We start from the raw sequence: 17,922 nt of genomic DNA on the forward strand, positions 1-17,922 counted from the left end.
TGGAATTAGTAAGGCCGTCTCGAGCGAATGGCTGGAGACTTCTTTCGCTGTCGACGAACGGACGAACTGGTGCAGCAGCAGCGATTCCCGCACTGCGCGACCGCTTTGCCGCTAAAAGCGCCGGAGACGAGACGTCGGAGGGCACATCTAACGGACCAATGAGATATACAACACATACACTCCGGGTATAATCATCATCTCCACGAACACATTTCAAACCGCCCACTCCCGCACATCATCCGCCTCCGTGACAAAAGGCTCATCAACCCCCCTAACAGCAGCATCACCACAAAGCACACACGCCCCAGCAACAAGCCCATCCAACTCCCTCACCATCCCCTCCCTGCGCTTCCCCAGCGCCACGCCCCTTCCAATCTCGCGCTGCAACTCGCGGATCCGCTTCCCCTTGCCCATCCCCACAAGCCCCATAACCATCTCCCCAAGACAATCCGCATGGAAAGCATGCTGACACGGGAACACAAAAAACTGCCGCATGAGCAGCGGGAGCCGACACTTCCAGCACCGCTCCCCGGGCTCCACGATAGCGTACCGCTCATCGAGCGCCTTGACGTCCGCCTGGATATGCTGGGCCGTCGCGGCCGACTCGTCCATTTCGCGCTTCAGCTCGTCGATCCGCCGGCTGTAGTCCTCCAGCGCCGCGCAAATCTCCTCTTTGAAGTCGTCGATGACGATGAAGTCCGGGAAGAAGGGGATCAGGTCTTCGATGCGCAGCAGGTCGCCGCAGCGCTTGAGGAAGTCCATGGCGGCTTTGATGCCCTTTTCCCGCCCGATGACTTTTTTGGCGATCTTGAGCCAGAGCTTTTTGCGCTGCGTGGGGTCGGTGATGCCGGGGGTGTCGGCGACGTCGGCGGCGAGGTCAATCTCGTTGTGTTTGAGGGCTAGGTCGACGGCGGATGCGTATTGCTTCATTGTGGTGTAGATGTGCACGCAGGCGCGGACGCGTTGATGGGCGATGCAGAGGCGGAGAGCGAAATCTGGATCGTAGTGGCGTTCGTGAGCTTGTGATGGTGCTTCGAGATAGGCGAGGAGGGCGGTTTCGTCTTTCGTGGCGGCTGAGGCGTAGAGGGAGATTAGGGTGTTGTGGATTGCGGGATCGGTGGAGTGGGTGTGGTTGATGCAAAAGAGGAGGTAGCGGATCGCTTGGTTTTGGGACAAGGGAGTAGTGGAGGGGATGGTGTGGTTGTAGTTTAGCAGGGCGGGAATGATCTTCTTGGGATCCAAGTCGGCTTGTCGCATCAACACCTCGACTAGCTCGATGGGTGTCTGCGACATGAGTACCGTGGCGTAGCGGTAGAAAAGTTGCACATCGGTCTGCTTCTTCAACACGCTCATCGCTTCTTCCCATCGTTCGCGCTGTACCCAATACGACAGGATGTAGTTGAAGTCGTCGATGACATTGGCGTAGAAGAGCAATTCTTCCTCTCGACCGTGCGCGCTGATGATTTCGTACACTGTTTTTCGGTCGAGATCGGTTTGGTATTTGGTGCAGAGATCTTGGTACTCCTTTCGCACGATTGGCAACTGTTTCTGCGTATCCACGGAACTCGTTCCCGTGTCGTCGGCGTTGAGCTCGGCCTTGGTGGTGATGGTGTCGTCGAGCTCGTTCAGCTTCGCCATGTACAACTCCACCAACCAGCTAGCGAGCATGGTGCGCTGCATTGCGAAGCTCCTCTTCAGATTCGCCAGCTTGGTAAGAAGATATCTCCGTAACGCATCTTGCTCCCCTTTGTCGATGAACGTAAGCGCTACATCTTCGAAAGCTTTTGTGCTTCTGCCGAGTACCACGGCCGCTTCGTTGAATTTTCTCTGAGCCATCAGATGCTGACCAGTCGCGCTGGCTACCGCGTCTTTCTGCTCGGCGGTTTTCGCATAGCGTTGCGCCGACTCGTACTGTCCTTGCTTCAATAGAATGCTCCACACGTCTCTCGCCTCGTCCGTCACGACCACCTCGAAGATCTCCTGCGAGGTGAAAAGCCAGTATGTATTCTTCTGATGATCTGCAAACAGCCCGAGGTTTCTTTGGCCGGGCTCCAAAATAGGCTGGCTGTAGATCAACGTCTCGTCCAGACGGTTGACAGCGAGCAAGCGGCCCTCCACCAACGCAAGGATATGGAATTGCGTCAACGCGATTGAGTTCAAAGCAGCGTGCGAGCGACCCCTTGCAGCGGGGGGCTGAGAGGGTAGCAGCTTCGTGGTAGGCAGCAGCTTTGATTCGCGGAAAAGGTATCGTCCAAGCGTTGCCGGATCCGGAGAAGAGGAGAGCAGTCTGCCGTGGAAGACGCCTTGAGTGCTGAGCCATGCATAAGCATGATCTTCGTTCGAGCTTGTTGACGATGGAGTTGCATCCGGGGAGTCCGGAGAAATGGCCAGAAGGGACGGAGCATTGCCGCCAGCTCGTTCGATTTCGTGTACGGCGGGACTTTCACTCTCGAAGAGCTTGGAATAGATGCTGCCGCTTCCCTCCGTTCCTTGTCTTCCCGTACGTCCAGTGAAATGTAGAAGGCGGTGATGGGTAGCGATCATCACACGACGCGTATCGGGCCGGCCTGCCAGGATCTCCGCATAGATTCCCACAACCGCTCCATCTTGGGCATTGTACACATTCTTCACGTACTTCTCTTCTCTTCTGTAGAATTCCGTGCTCGGCTCAATGTACGTCTCGTATACATTGCCATCGGCAGAGCCAACCAATATCTCCCGGGTGGATGCTGTGGGTTGCGAAGGGTTCCATGCTACGCTCTCAATATGCACTCCTTTTAACCTCGACAACGGTTTGGGCTGGCGTGACTGGGTGTGTAGATAGTAGTTCTCGCCCAGCGTCGTGGAAACAATCAAATGGCTCGCGCTGGGATCGAGGAAGAGTTTCCGGATGACCCCCACTTCCGCCGGCCGCTTGGGCAAATCAATGTCGTCGATATCCTCGGCATTATCGAGATCGAAGCGCAGGATTTTCCCCGTGGAGAGGGCGAGGATGAGGACGTTGTTGGCGACTTGCGCGGCGACGAAATCGGCGGAGATTTCGAAGCGCAGTTGGACTTTTTGGACGTCGAAGATGGGCAACGAGGCGTCGTCTTGGGCGCCAGCTACGTATCCGCTGGATGGCTCGAGCGCCATGGTGTGGCAAGTGTCATCTCATGGTCTCAGGGTTGGTGGGGGTTGTATTTCGCCGTGACAAGCGAGATGATTGGGACGTGTGATGGGTGACGTGCAGCCAGGTCGAGCTTCGATGCACAGACCACATCATTTCATACCTGAGGCATACACGAGCACAGCGATTTCGTTGTGCTCTGGCTACACACAATACAATCAGGAATGTATCAGTCAACCGACGTCCCTGATGCGTTGCCGTGGTCTATCAGAGAAACGCTTCATGTACGTAGGTCATTACGTGTCTAGCACGTGACTGGGCCACTGCCTGTCCTCATCACGAGTATGGCTTTGAACACAGCATTGCTCACGCATGATTTTCGAAAGACCATTCAAGGGACTGCCGGCATTGAGCCCGGGTGGTTCAAGGCCGAGACCTGAGTCAATGGCTAAAAGGGCTAAACTTCCCTCCTCCAAGCGTAAACGCCATCTCATCGAGACTGCAGGCCCCGAGGACGAGAACGAGCTTAGGGCCACTCTGCTAAAGCAAGTACTATTGCCAGCCGGGGCTGCATAAGCAAGGAGCTATGAAGAGTCTTCAAAGCTGTAGAGCAGGGATGGAGAACCGGCTGCTGACAACCCATCCCTCTCCACATGGTGTGCTTTTTCTGCGAATCTGGGCATGATATTCGCCGAGGGACCCGTGGAAAAGGCGGACGAACGTGTGTGAGTGGACAGTGGCTGCACAGTAGCGCGTGCAAGCATGTAAGGTACTCGGGGAGTTCTGCAAAGGGCAGAGTTGCCGCTCGCATGCGTGCTGCAGGGAGGTCGGATGTAACTGTGGGGACTCGCCCTGTCCACGGCCTGGTGGGCGGGCTCGGCTGGCCACCGTGCTTTGCTAGAGGGGAGATAGTCACTGCTGGACGCCGAGCAGAAGGCAAGCTACAAGTAGCGTCAAGGACAAGCGAGCGAGCAGGGCGGAGTCGGGGCGTGATATAGGGCAAGCGGATGTGGTCTCACGCTGGGCCAGGTCCAACGGTCGCCGCTGTGACTGTCAGATGTGAAACAGGCACCGAAAGCCAGACGGCGTTTCGAAGCGGAAGCTTTGGCAACGGGGTGGCGATCGGGTCTTTTTTTCATGCAGGTACGCTTCCTTCCGATCACGCTGCAGCTACGTACCTCAGCACCTTGGTACTTTACCTGACCGCTCGGCTATGCGGTTGACGGGCTGATGGAGTGACGGAGAATGGCGAGGCGAGGCCACGGATGACGGGGACGGCATTCAGTGAGATGACGTGGATTGAGGCTGGTTGAATGGGCGAGTATCAATGGCCGCGTGGATGGCATTGTCTTTTTGCATTGCCGGATTGTTGAATACCTAGTATGCCCACAATTACTGTGTACAATGGCCAACAATACCGACAGCACGGCCATTGAGCCTGTGCTTGCCATGATGACACCTTCACCAACCCTCTTTGGCTGCAGTTCGCCAGTGAAGCGGTGCGGTAGCGAGCAAGCCGTCACGACTCGAGCCACGCCAATTCTTGGATGAACGACGTGGGGACAGAACAGGTGCTGCATGTCTGCCTACCTTCCAAGGCCAGTCCGCCAGTCCGCTTTTTCTGCGAGCTGCGTGGGCTTGCAGCGGTGGATTCCCGCCATCACCGACACGCAATCTAGCCGACCCGACCACCTCCACCGCTGCCGCTGCCGCTGCCGCTTCCCACGCCTCTGCGCTTGCGACGAGAGGGGCTGATCTTATTATAACCCTGCCATTGACCTCGTCGGAGGAGGCCTGCCACCGTCAACATACTGACAAGCGCCCACCGAGCGCGAACAGGAGCAAGCAGCGCAAGCCAGAGCGAGGAATTGGCAACGATTGGACGTGCTGCGTCGCGCCTGCCCTTGGCAAGGTTGCTGCCGTTTTTAGCCTGCGCCTGCCTCCAGGGCCCGCGCCCGGTCGGTTGAAACGGCGCTAACCCAAACCCACGGCCCCCCGGACTCCCTCGTTTCAAAGCTGCGACCGTTTCTCCTGCGCTCCCGCTCCGCTCTGCTGCTGCTCCATCGCACTTCAAACTCCACATCTACTCTTCTCCACGACCGTCTTTTTGGCGAGAAGCAACAGCGTTGTTTTTCTAGCTTCACACCACTGCGCGAGCCGGCCTCGTTGCGCCTTATTCTTCGACTTCCATCCTTTTCCCCTCCTCTTGACACGCGGTCCCCGGCCCTTCAAAAACACCGCCCCTTTCGCACCTCGCCATCCGCCCATTGCTCGCTGGTCGTCCGCAACACCCAGCTGTTTCAGCTTCCTTGCTGACCTACACCCGCCGTCTCGAATCCCTCCCCAGTCCACCGACACCACCCTTCCCCGCCCTCACCACGCTCGAGACGTGCCGGCGACGCTGACCCACGCGTCTCCGTCAATCTCAATCATGTATCCCGTGTCGCATCACCAGGCAATGGCTGCCCCGGCCGCCCAGCACCGCTCCGTCCAACCTGAAACCTTCCTGTTGAACGACGAGGCACAGCAGAGTCTACCCAGCGAGAGCGTCGTCGCGCTGCAGCAGGTCGACAATCGTACGCACATCCCTTCTCCACAATCCTGCTCCCTCACAAGCTAATCAATCCCCTCAGTCAAATACTTCCTCATCTCGGCGCCGGTCGATTGGAGTCAAGATCAGTACATTCGAAGATTCCTGCTCCCAACTGGCGAATATGTCTCTTGTGTGCTCTGGTATGCACCACTTCCAATGCCACCCCCGATTTGAACCTCGCTAACAATCCCACAGGAACAACCTCTTCCACATGTCCGGCACGGACATTGTGCGTTGCCTTGCCTTCCGCTTCCAAGCCTTCGGTCGACCCGTCAAGAACTCCAAGAAATTCGAAGAGGGCATCTTCTCCGACCTCCGCAACTTGAAGTCCGGCACAGATGCCTCTTTGGAAGAGCCCAAGAGCCCCTTCCTCGACTTTCTCTACAAAAACAACTGCATCCGCACGCAAAAGAAGCAGAAGGTGTTTTACTGGTACAGCGTGCCACATGACCGCCTCTTCCTCGATGCCTTGGAGCGAGATCTCAAGCGCGAGAAGATGGGCCAGGAGGCCACCACCATGGCCGTCAGCGAGCCCGCCCTATCCTTCCAGTTCGATTCCTCGCAATCGCTTTTTGAGCAGCTCACCAAAGCTCAGCAAAACAGCCAGTCGTCCTTCACTGCTCAACCCCAGTCCATGCCGCCCTCCCACTCCAGCTCCCCCGCGCCTCGAGCTGCAGATTCCATGCCACCGCCGCCTTCAGTCATCCGACCGCAGCATGCTCCTCATCCTCAGCAGATGCCGACCAGCTCCATGCCGCAACAACATCCGCATCATCACCAGGTCATGGCCCCGCCCATGCACGAAGACATGTCGCACATGGCCTCCTACCACTCCATGCCCATGCCGCCTATGCCATCCCAGATCAAGCACACGCGCGAGCAGTCAGTCAACCCGGTGTTTGACCGCAATGGAATGCCGCTGTCGCAAATCGCGCACAGGCACAGCTCCATGCCGACCTACATGGAGTATTCGCCTGCGCCTTCTTTTGTCTCGTCACACTTTGATGAGTACAGCCGGAATATGTCTTACGAGCCGCTGACACCCCCTCAACACAATGGCGGCATGATCTCCGAGACCGCTTCCATCGCTAATGAAGACACCGGTCTGTACACTGCGATCCCAGACGTAGGAATGCAGCAGCCATTCAACCCCCTCATGTCCATGCCATCCAATCTTGCTGGCGGCCAATTCCCATCCATGGCTCGCAACTTCAACCCACAGCAAACTTACTCCATTTTGGAGGGCTCGCCCACGTACAAACAGCGCAGACGTCGGTCTTCTCTCACCACCGGTCCCATGACTTCCACTGGCGTGATGGCCAATGGTATAGGTCACGCCCACCCCACTCATCGACCCAGCGACCTCCGACGTTCTGTGTCCAGCTCCGTCGTCCCGCAGTCTATCCCGGAAATCCACGAGATGTCTTACCACGACTCGCCCGCAAGCATGCACACCAACCAGCACCCCGCCCAACATATGATGGGTGAACACAAAGAACTCATGAATCTCTCTCGCCACGGAACCCCCATGTCCACGGTCGAAGGCGCCGCCCTGCACGGCCCCCACTCCGCCCACGCCCACCGCATGTCCGTCTCTGGCGTGCAGCCCATGCTCAGTGACGACTTCACCTCCTTCACCTCCAGCCCCACCCAAGACCTTCGCTACACCCTCCCTGCCCACCCCCACAACCACAGCCCTTTGCATCACGCCGTGGTCCACCGCACCAGTGCATCCGGCGTCTTCCGGCGCGCCCGCAGTGCCACCGTGGGCGAGATCGGCCCCTACCAAAAGTCCCACTCCTGCCCCATCCCCATGTGCGGCCGCCTGTTCAAGCGCTTAGAGCACCTCAAGCGCCACGTGCGCACGCACACGCAGGAGCGGCCGTACATCTGCCCGCTGTGCAACAAGGCCTTCTCCCGCAGCGACAACCTTGCGCAACATCGCCGCACGCATGAGGCGAACCCCGATGCCGACGCGCCTGATGAGGAGGAGATTGAGGAGGAGAGACTTGTCGCGCTTGGCGGCGAGGATGCCATGGAGGGTGCGGAGGGAGACGTCGGACTCTCGACGCACGTCGAATTGGGGACTTTCACGCAGCCGCAGCCGCAGCAGGCGTTGGTTGCCGCGGGAGAGTATTAGCGGTTTCCAGCTGGAGCGCCGGATTTTCCATTCGTGAACTTTGACGTGCTGGATCGTCGGTTCTTGTACCTATAGGCAGACATTCTTGGAGGACGATTCTTTTCCTTGGGAAGAAAGCGAGGCGATTGGGAGCTTTGCGAGACGCGGACAGCTGGTCTCTTGAGAATGTGGTGGAGGGGAAGATTTTCGATTCAGGAGAGTAGTATCTTGTAGAACTAGGCAACTTGTCTTTTCTAGACTTCTTTGAAGGTGCTCGCATCATCATGCCTCGTATTCAATGCAATATGGAAGTGAGGATTGATGCACGAAAAAGGTAGGCACGTGACCTCAATGACCCTTAGCGCCGCCCGGCACCTCCTTATTAAGGCAAGCTACGTCGACTGGCCCGTGCGGGATGAAAGGGCACCGCGACTTCGAAAGCTGGGCCAACCTGACCGGGATCTGGCAAACAACCCGCCCTCGACGCCATCCTCTCCCATTCGATTCCTGCATTCCCTCGAGCCTTCTCTTCATCCATTCCTTTCGCACGAGTCGTCTTTCGCCGCCGCCGTTTCCGTCACCATTCCACAGCATCTCAACCTCACGCGGACCGCGAGGGGGTTTCCGCTGCATTCATCATCCTGCTAGTGGAGCTAGAGCTGAAGAGCGGGCTGCGTGTACGGGTTCTCGATGTCGGGGTTATAACGGGGATCTGGCTGTGGCATTGCTTCTCTTTGCTTTGAGCGGCGCTGCGTGTTGTTGTGCTGCTGCACGCCGTTGCGGAGGGCACGATGGCTTTCCAGCAGCAGCAGGTTGGCGGTGGGATGAATGGCGGCCCGGGCGATCATCATGCGCCGCTTGGGACGGAGTATACGCTTCAGGGTGAGTGACTGCGTTGAGGGTGGAGAACAGATGGATGGATGGGAGGTCGGGGGTGCTTCTGAATGCTAATGGGTTGATCAGGTGTTATGCGCTTCCTCCAAATCGAATGGCACAATCATGAACGAGCACGGAATGCTTGGGACATTGAACGGGCGGAGATGCGGGCGAAGATTGCGAAGCAGGAGGGCGAGACGAAGCATGCGAAGCGGATCAATGAGCAGCTGGATCGGCAGGTTCGCATGTTAGAGGTCGCATTGAGGAAAGAGCGGGAGAAGAGCAAGGATGGCGGCGCGAGGGCGGCGACGCCGGATATCAAAGAAAAGGAGAGCAGGAGTAAGAAGAACCTCGATGCGGAGGCGGTCAAGAGTAGGGCGAGGGAGGAGGCGCTCGAGGCCACTGCCGCCGCAGAGATGATGCCCGAGGAGGAAAAGGAACGCGAACACTACGTCGACACTACGACAAAGTACTTGAAGAAGTGCATGAACGAGATCCAGTACCTCCTCACGCCGCCGCAACATCTCCCACCGCCTCAAGTGCTGCCGAACGGAAACTACACTGGTCTGACGGAGCCGCCTTCACTCGAGGAGATCTATGCGAGGAATCAGTTGCGAGGTTACCGACAGCACTCGCAAGCGCTACCGCAGCCGTCTAGCCTTCCGAACCATCAGCCGCCGTCCGCGCCCAACAGCCTACCGCAATCTTCGTCTGCGCAGCAGCAAGACTCGGGGAATGTGCGTTACCGCGAATTCCAAAAGTCGCAAATGCTCGCCCAGCCCGAGGTCGAGGCGCAACCGCAACAAAATACCTCGGTTCAATACGACGACCAGATAGAGAGCATCACACACACCTTCGATGCTCGCGGCAGAGAAATTCAGACTCCGGTGGTCGAGACGCCGCAAACTGCACGAGTTATTCACACACTTCCGGAAGCCGATGGTTGGACTTTTGACGATGAGACATCGGCTCAGGCAGAGGGTGTGCCACCTGACGCTCCCGTCCCTCGTAGACCCGATGCCGAGGCCTTTCCCAGTGCAGCAAGCATCCCGAAATCCCCTCCTAGAGCATCACCTGCGCAGCATCGGCGGAAAAGCTCCGGGTCTCAGGGTATGTCGCGGCGGAGGAGTTCGCAAGGGAAGACGGATGGGCATGACACGGCGGAAAGTCAGGCGGCGAGTGACCCGTCTCAGTTTAAGGTCAAGTTCGCTCTTCGTGGACATCTCGACGTCGTCCGAAGTGTCATCTTTACTGGCGGCGGTAGTCCCGGCGAGCCCGAAATTTGCACTGCCGGCGACGACAGCACGGTCAAACGCTGGATCATCCCAGCCTCTTACCAGAACTACAACGCCCCCAATCACGCCAACGACCTCGATATCGACCCCAAGTTCACTCATCGCGGACACGAAGGCATCGTCACTTCTCTAGCCGCCTGCCCCGCCAGCACAGGTTTCAGCACCGGTGGACGTGCTCCGGGCGACGGCTGGATCTTCTCGGGCGGCCAAGACGCCACCATTCGCGTGTGGGAACGCGGCCGTGTCGATCCAAAAGCCACACTCGAAGGCCACACAGACGCCGTCTGGTGCGTCTGCGTCCTGCCCGCTACCCTCGGTCACGTCTTCGGGCAAAACAGCTCCTTCGGTGCCCCGGACCGCCTGCTCCTCGTCTCTGGCTCCGCAGACGGCACAGTCAAAGTCTGGGCCGTAAGTGGCCCGCCGCAAGTCGCTTCCCCATCTGCCGGCAGTCGACGAGGCGCACCCGGCACAAGACGCCACAGCACGAGCAGCGGCAGCAACTTCCCCTCCAGCCCGCAACCGAGCGTCGCGAGCGTCACCCCCTTTGCCCACCAACTCATCCACTCCATCGAGCGGCCCGCTGGCAGCGGCACCGCAAGCCCCACATCCATATGTCCCCTCTCGCCTGGTGGTGAGACGTTTGTCGTCAGCTACACCGACTCTTCCGTGCTTATCTACGATACGCGGACGGGAGAGGAGGTTATTGGCATGGCGAGCAATGAGACGTATGATGGCACGATGAACACGAGCATCAATGCGGTCGTCGCTGCGAGTACTGGATTAGACAACGGTACTCACGCGAACTCGCTAGACGCCAGCGGGAATGAGGAGGTGGGCGCCGTGGGTGCTACAGGGAGCAGTGAAGGCGTCGAAGGCGTGGTGATTTCTGGGCACGAAGACAGATTCGTGCGCTTCTTCGACGCAAATTCCGGTGCGTCTAACTCCCCCTCCACCATCCTCTTCACCTCTTGCTAACTTGCCCCCAACAGGCCAATGCACGTACAACATGCTCGCCCACCCCTCCGCCATCTCCGCCCTCTCGCTCTCCAAAGACGGCCGCGAAGCCGTGTCAGCCGGCCACGACGCCAGCATCCGCTTCTGGTCGCTCGAGAAGCGCATTTGCACGCAGGAAATCGTGTCGCATCGCGCGATGCGCGGCGAGGGCGTGTGCGATGTTGAGTGGAGCCAGGATGGCCGGCTCGTCGTTTCGGCGGGTGGGGATGGGGTGGTGAAGGTCTTTGCGAGATGATGACGCTTCTTCTTTTCCTTCTTTCCCCCCTTTTTGTTCCTGTGGTTGTTGCGTGTTGTGTGGTTTAGATTGAGGTGTGCCTTTGCTCATGTGTTTATAGGGGTTGGGCTGGGCTGGGCTTGAGCGAGGATGGGTGTGCTGGGTGCATGGATGAGCGATGGGCTTTTTGCATAGATGCTCGAGATGGGGGGGCAAGAACGAATGACAGACACACCAATGGAATTTTGTTCTTGAGATTTGCTGTGCTTTTCGATGGCTTGGTGTGAAGCGGCTGGCGGCATGCTGCATGTAACCCACGATGGGCTTTCTTTGTTCGACATGTCGGTTTGTGCTCGGCTGCCTGCAGACACACCCTCCTCCAAAGACGTTAATGACCGCATTTACAGTAGAATGTTCCCATGACGGAATGACTGGCATTTCGTCACCTGATTCCACTTCACTATGCCAATTAGACTTTCTGCGTGCGGTCACGTAGTCTCGCTGGAAGTGAACTATCACAGCAAAAGTTCACTTCGACTTTGGCTATATCTTTTCGCGAACTTCCTCTTCTTTCTCGCTCTTCTTCTTTTCCTCAATACAACCTGTCCACCACCGCTTCTCCGCTCCCTAACGCTCGACCACTCACACAATCAGAACCCACAGATTCAAGCAAGCCGCAACGATGGCTGCAACCACTCCCACCACCTACGACTTCAAAGTCGCCAAAGCAAGCCTGAGCGAGAACGACAAAGACCGCTTCCTCGCCGTCTACCTCAACCTCATCGATCCCAACACCGCCGTAAGCTCCTACCCTCCTCCGCCCGCCCTTCATCATACCTGCTAATGCGACTCCAACCAGGTCAACTGGAAAAAAGCCGCCGACGACTTCGGTTCCGCCAGCGTCGAGAGCTTCAAGAAGACGGTCTCCAACGCTCTCAAGAAGATCAAGGCCGCCGAGGCCAAAGGCATCACGGGGGACGCTGGGGTGACGCCCTCTCCGGCTGGCGGCAAGAACAAGCGCAAGGCCAAGGGTGCTGCTGTCGCCTCTGACGCTGATGACGACGACGAGACTGCTCCTACGCCCGCCAAGAAGAAGCGCGGGAGGCCTGCGAAGAAGGCGGCTAAGGCTGCTGAGGGTGAGTTTTTCCCCCTGATGTTTGGTGCTTGACTTGTTCTCTGACTTTTTGCTACAGAGGAGGAGACTATGGAGGTGATCAAGGAGGAGGTCGCGGAGGATGACGCTGATTGAGAGGGTGACGGCCAGCAGGCTCGAGTCTTGATGTTCTGAGAGACTGGGTTCCTTACCGTACTTCAACGCATGGTGGCTGCAAGCTGCTGCTTTATCAGTGGCGAGACAGCACATCATCGAGTCGCAGCAAGTATAGCGTAGCGCAGCACACATGGTGTTGCGTTCGGAAATGCACTCTGCTTTCATTCTTCAATTACAGCAAGCATCTTCAATTACATTTCACTGTGAGAGACGACGGAGGTCGACTTTGAGCGGATGGAGTGGAGTCAGGGGAGCGTCGGCAAGTTCTCCATCGGGAATGGCTCCTTGGCTTGGAGGACTTGTTTTGACCTCAGTCCATCCTGCATTCTTCTGCTCATCGACATCGACGTGTCTCTCTGCTCTCGTTACAATTCATCGTCAAGAATCAAGTCGACAAAAGGCTTCGTTCACATCTCCCACTCGTAGGTTGTTGGTTTGCTAGCCCACTCTAGTCTGAGACATCACCTTTCGCGTCACCGTACTTTACGTTACACAATGCGAATGCAAGTATCCGTCTCTGGGTGAAGCTTTTTCACCCCTTCACGCACGCTTCCGTGAATTCGAGCAATCTTCACATGCTTCCGTGAGTGGATTTCTCATTTGTACCCGCAAGCTCACCTGACCTCTTTTTCCTACGCTCTTCAACTTTTCACGCTCGCCAGCAACTCAACTTCAAAGAACTTCCACACTCCCAAGACTATTCTCAAAACAAGAACATCTCCCCCACCAACATCACCATCTCTCAAAATGGCACAAAAAGGCATGACCTGGGATCGTACGTCTACCGTAAACCCTTGAGCTCATCAAATACTAACACTCAGATCGCGACAGCCGCCGCCGACCGCAAGCTCCTGCTCGGCATCCTGAAGCTGCAAAACATCTCCGTCGACTTCGCGGCTATGGCTAAGTACATGGCTACTGATGGTCAGGTGTGCACCGCTGGCGCCGTGCAGAACCGTTTGAAGAAGCTGAAAGCTATGGCTAGGGATGGGTGAGTTGTGTACAGTACTCTCACGCCCGATTAAACGGATATACTGACGTCTTTGCAGTGTTTCTGGCGATGACGAAGCCACTCCCAAGGCGAAGAAAACCCCCAAGAAGCGTGGCGCTGCAGATGATGCCGATGACGAGAGTCCCACGAAGAAAGCCAAGGGCGGCGCGAAGGGCAAGGGAGGCAAAGCCAAGGTCACGGAGGTCGAGGATGATGTTGATGACGAGGAGGTGGAGATGGAGGAGAAGGTCAAGGAGGAGGAGGTTGAGGATGATTTTGATGACGAGGAGGTGGAGATGGAGGAGAAGGTCAAGGAGGAGGAGGTTGAGGATGATTTTGAGGAGTAGGTGTGCTGGGTGATGGACCGCACTGCGACGTCTTCCGCGAGCGACCAGGACCTCTACGCTGCGACGGTGAGCTGAAGAGATAGCTCAATCAATCACTCCTTCAGGAGGCTCCGCGAATGATCTGGCCCCCAAGCCCCGCGACCACGCCCCCAGATCAAGGATGCACCTCTTTCGTACCTGACTCCCTTCGCGCCCGGTCACATGCCAACTTGCGATCTTACAGTGAGTTCTCTCACCGGATACACCCGTTTCTCTTCGACATATGGCTTTGATCACCTGCTGTTCCTTCCTAATCCAGTGATGCAGGGGAAAGACACGAAACACTTGCACGAGCTAATTGCGGATCAGGTGGTTGGCCTTGGCGACGCTAACGGCAACTTTGCCTCGAGGCTGGCCTTTGCCATTGTGTTATGCTGCCTCACTCACCAGATACCTAGCATTGCTGCTTTGGCCCAGCAAGACTCTTGAGCAGTACAGCAGGCTTGGTCACTACACCAGCATCATCCTACTCTACAGGTTGGTTCAACAGCTCGGCGCTCTCTCACACCCACTCCTCGCGCAGACTCCATACTCAAGCATCGCAGCGCGCTGTGACTGCTAAGTGGTGAATGCATTGAGCTCTCGCGCTGTCGCGCAGCAATCCCACTCACGCAACCACATTCAACCTGCGGTCGCGCACCAACATTCACACATCTTCTCCTTTCTTCGTTGAACACTTACGAGCTCACATCTACAGACAATATGGACCCTGACAACTCCTCCGACGATGACTACGAGTACGACGAAGGTGCAGGCGAGGACGTGAAGCCCGGCCAGAAGAAACAGCGCAAGCCCGCCGTCGGTCGCAGACTCATCCGCTGGAGCCGTGAGTCGCGAATGCCATAACAACCAGGCTGCCACTGACATGACCACAGCGGATATGGATCAGCTTCTCCTCCTCACAGTCGACAAAGTGTGTGCTAGGCTCGGCACGCCGATTCCATGGGACAAGGTTGCTGTCGAGATTGAGCCATTCTTGAGTGGCGAGGCAATCAAGCAACACCTAGCCAAAGTCACGAAGAACCGCATAAACGAGGGACGTCGCGTGCCGGAGATGCTGGAGAAGGGTGCGCGTCGCAAGATGGCAACGCTTCCTCCCGAGCCCATCACTCCTGCGCGCAGCGTCAGCAAGAAGCAGAAGACGAAGAAAGAGGATGAGGTGGTCGATACGCCGACAAAGAGAAGTGGCCTGTTGTGGAACGCCACGCCCAAGAACAAAGCCATCAAGAAAGAAGACACTGATGAGGATTCTGCTCCCAAAACGCCGTCAGCCAGCGCTGGAGGACGCAAGAAGTCCAAGAACAACGTCCGCGAAAGCACTGTCGACGACTCCATCGAAACCAAATCCACCGGGAAGCGCGCGCGCAAGCCGAAGAAGAGTGTGAGCGTTGTGGACGACGAGGACGATGAAGCCAGCTTCGGCTCGCCAGCAAAGAAGCAGAAGGTCGGCGTCCGTCGCTCCGTCAAGAAGATCAACTACAATGAGCACCTCTCAGACGACGACGTCTTCGGCGATGCGAAGCAGGAAGAGCACAATGATGACATCTACGAACAACCAGAGTCTGAGTTCGCCGCTCCAGCGCAGGTGGACTGGGCAGCAATTCCACTCGCGCCTGTGGGCTCCAAAGGACTTATGCGTGCAGAGTGGGCGCACAAGGGGAACGGATCTTCGAAGCAGACTCAAGGCAAGGCCAGGGCCAACGCTGGTTTCGCTCACCGGGCTCATCGTCATGCTCATGCGAACATCGCTGTGACAGGACAATCGGCAGACATCTCCAGTCCGATTCCCAACACTCCGGGCAAACCGAAGAAAACATCTTCGCACACGACTGGAAGATCCATCACGTCAGGCGTCACCCTCTCTCCGGAGGAGACTCCGAAGAAGCACCGTGCGCACACCAACGTGCCAGCAGCCATGAATGAGGAGGAAGAAGTGGAATTTTCGGCTTACGACGACCATGGCCACGGCGTTCTGCTTCCCGAGGCGAACATGATGGGGGATTTCAGCTACAATGCCCACAACCCAGGCTTCTTCAACGTACCCGGCACCTACGGAGGTCTCCGTTTCCAGAACGGGTTGACGGCAAACGGCAATCACTTCCCACCCACTTACAACACACAACCGATGATGGGTGCGCACATGTCCACGACGGACTACAGCAGCAGCAACAGCAGCACGCTGCCTGACTTTACTGCGCACACCGCGACCAACATCGGCATGACTGCGGCAAACATGATCGCCCCGACTTCCCCGGCCATGCAGATGATCCCCGCACACGTCCAATTTGCCGCGAACCAGTTCAACTCTCATAACAATCACCACAACGGCATGGACAACTTCCATGACGGCAGCGCGTCCGACAGCTACAATTACACTGACACCGCCGGCGTAACGCCGTCCATGAATGACGCCAACTTCGATTCTTTCGACTCGCAGCCCGCTTTGCACGCCACTCAATCAAGCAGCATGTCCTCCGCCTCTGGCTCTCCAACCGCCGAGGCCAGCGACGCATTCGCGCAAAGCATGAGCGACAGCTTCGATTCCTCAAGCGATGGGCTTGTTAAGCAGTCGGAGGGGATGAAGATCCATGACCACGAGAAACCTTTCGATCCGATGCTGTATCAGCAGGAGGAGCCTGATGATGTTTTTGCGGATTTGGGGGAGTATGAGCATGACGAAGAATTGGCGAAGGAGCTTGGGTTGATACTTGGCTCGTAGAGATGGTGCTCTGTTGGAGAGCTGAGTCTGGGCTTGGGACAACGGGCATGCGGCCCCGCTATCACTGGAACGCGGCGGGTGGTCTTGAGGGAAAGGGATGGATGTGACACTTGGGATTTGAGCGATGTGATGTGACAAACGAGATCAATGAGGCATATGGACTAGACGGAGGCATCGGTCTCTGCAAGTCCTCGAGTATATAGTCTCCCAAAGCCACAATGATAACTGCATACCGCGCCCTCCCTCAATCCAAGTCCATCAATGACGTCCCCCTGCCGCAACGCCTTTCACATGCTAGTCACATGCTCGGCGGCTAAACCTCGCGTGCACTTCCAAGGGGTTATATACATTTCCCGCGTCCCCGCACTTCAGCCGCAAGTAAGTGGTTAGAGAGAAAACCAAAGTTTCCACAGCGCTGAGCGGATGTCCACAAACCATTCGACTCCACGCCAGCCGACGCGGCGGCCGTGAGTTGTGCCAACGGAGTTTCACTCGGTCCCCCCACAGAAATAAACCCTCCACCGGGAGAGGAAAACTGTAAGGAGAAGGGACTGGCTTTTTTTGGTGGATTTGTTTTGTTTGGGCTCCGTTCAGGGGTCGCGGGTTCGAGTGGTGTAGTTCGCTTTTTTGTTTGTTTTGCCCCTGCGGTGTGAGTTCGAGTGTTCGATCAGGATGAGTCGAGCTAGATAATAATCACATCTGAATTGTTTTCCACCAATTTGTGTGCTCGCGCGGGCGTTTTGCTTTCTGTAGCTGTCGTCATCCTTCCGGCCTCCGGCTAAACCTCGTCACATCTTTCACGAGCATATCAACTGTATCTGCGCTCTCACACCTTATCCCTCCACTTCAGCGCGTGACCAAAGGCTGAAGTGGTTGGTGCCCCTCCCCCCTTTGAAGTGTTAACCAATAGGTCAGCGCGGAGGATGGTGGAGGACGGAAGGGGGGTGGAGGATTTCCTTACTCTCTTTCTTTCCTTACTTTCTCTCTCTCATTACTGCTAACTCTAGGCGCCGCCCTACCAAGAAGACAAAACCAGGCTCCATGAAAGTCCCGCGAGGGATGAATGTGCGCAGCTGAGTTTCGCTTCACCTCAAACAGGGTTTCGTTTTTGATGTCTTTTTTCGCCACCAGCCCGCAGGGTCAGGGGTTCGAGTGTTGGATGGTGATTTTTCAATCAAGATGAGTCGAACTACATAGTTTTTGTCTTCTTTTCTGGACTTGCTGCGATTATCGCTGCTCGTCGTATTCGAACAATGCGACGTCGTTGATATAGACTTTTCGCAAGGCTGCTGGGATTACCTTACTCAGCGCCGGTGGAGAAGGTCGCATCCTCCAT

The 17,922-nt window shown here is 56.8% G+C and overlaps 6 protein-coding genes across 6 annotated transcripts; 5 read left to right on the forward strand and 1 right to left on the reverse strand.

The window, feature by feature from the left end:
- Positions 1-94: 94 nt before the first annotated feature.
- Positions 95-3,449, reverse strand: BDY17DRAFT_133231 (Pep3/Vps18/deep orange family-domain-containing protein). Its single transcript, XM_033729437.1, has one exon. The coding sequence runs from the start codon at positions 3,133-3,135 to the stop codon at positions 214-216; it is 2,922 nt and encodes a 973-aa protein (XP_033591241.1). The 5' UTR covers positions 3,136-3,449; the 3' UTR covers positions 95-213.
- Positions 3,450-5,075: 1,626 nt separating this feature from the next.
- On the forward strand, positions 5,076-8,080 carry BDY17DRAFT_296111 (STE like transcription factor-domain-containing protein). Its single transcript, XM_033733403.1, has 3 exons — positions 5,076-5,685; positions 5,743-5,842; positions 5,898-8,080. Exons 1-3 carry the CDS (start codon positions 5,541-5,543, stop codon positions 7,840-7,842), a joined length of 2,190 nt encoding a protein of 729 aa, XP_033591242.1. The 5' UTR covers positions 5,076-5,540; the 3' UTR covers positions 7,843-8,080.
- A 128-nt stretch (positions 8,081-8,208) lies between these two features.
- On the forward strand, positions 8,209-11,461 carry BDY17DRAFT_296114 (WD40-repeat-containing domain protein). Its single transcript, XM_033733404.1, has 3 exons — positions 8,209-8,703; positions 8,785-10,923; positions 10,982-11,461. Exons 1-3 carry the CDS (start codon positions 8,613-8,615, stop codon positions 11,239-11,241), a joined length of 2,490 nt encoding a protein of 829 aa, XP_033591243.1. The 5' UTR covers positions 8,209-8,612; the 3' UTR covers positions 11,242-11,461.
- Positions 11,462-11,693: 232 nt separating this feature from the next.
- Positions 11,694-12,545, forward strand: BDY17DRAFT_296118 (uncharacterized protein). The gene is made up of 2 exons (XM_033733405.1): positions 11,694-12,019; positions 12,080-12,545. The coding sequence occupies exons 1-2, from the start codon at positions 11,903-11,905 to the stop codon at positions 12,386-12,388; spliced, it is 426 nt and encodes a 141-aa protein (XP_033591244.1). The 5' UTR covers positions 11,694-11,902; the 3' UTR covers positions 12,389-12,545.
- A 692-nt stretch (positions 12,546-13,237) lies between these two features.
- Positions 13,238-13,828, forward strand: BDY17DRAFT_323512 (uncharacterized protein; the record flags this gene model as incomplete). Its single annotated transcript, XM_033737026.1, has 3 exons — positions 13,238-13,265; positions 13,322-13,481; positions 13,540-13,828. The coding sequence occupies 3 exons, from the start codon at positions 13,238-13,240 to the stop codon at positions 13,826-13,828; spliced, it is 477 nt and encodes a 158-aa protein (XP_033591245.1).
- Positions 13,829-15,031: 1,203 nt separating this feature from the next.
- On the forward strand, positions 15,032-16,814 carry BDY17DRAFT_296122 (uncharacterized protein). Its single transcript, XM_033733406.1, has one exon. The coding sequence runs from the start codon at positions 15,501-15,503 to the stop codon at positions 16,584-16,586; it is 1,086 nt and encodes a 361-aa protein (XP_033591246.1). The 5' UTR covers positions 15,032-15,500; the 3' UTR covers positions 16,587-16,814.
- Positions 16,815-17,922: the final 1,108 nt, after the last annotated feature.

Source organism: Neohortaea acidophila (genome assembly GCF_010093505.1).
Source record: "Neohortaea acidophila strain CBS 113389 unplaced genomic scaffold BDY17scaffold_4, whole genome shotgun sequence".
Lineage (NCBI taxonomy): Eukaryota > Fungi > Ascomycota > Dothideomycetes > Mycosphaerellales > Teratosphaeriaceae > Neohortaea > Neohortaea acidophila.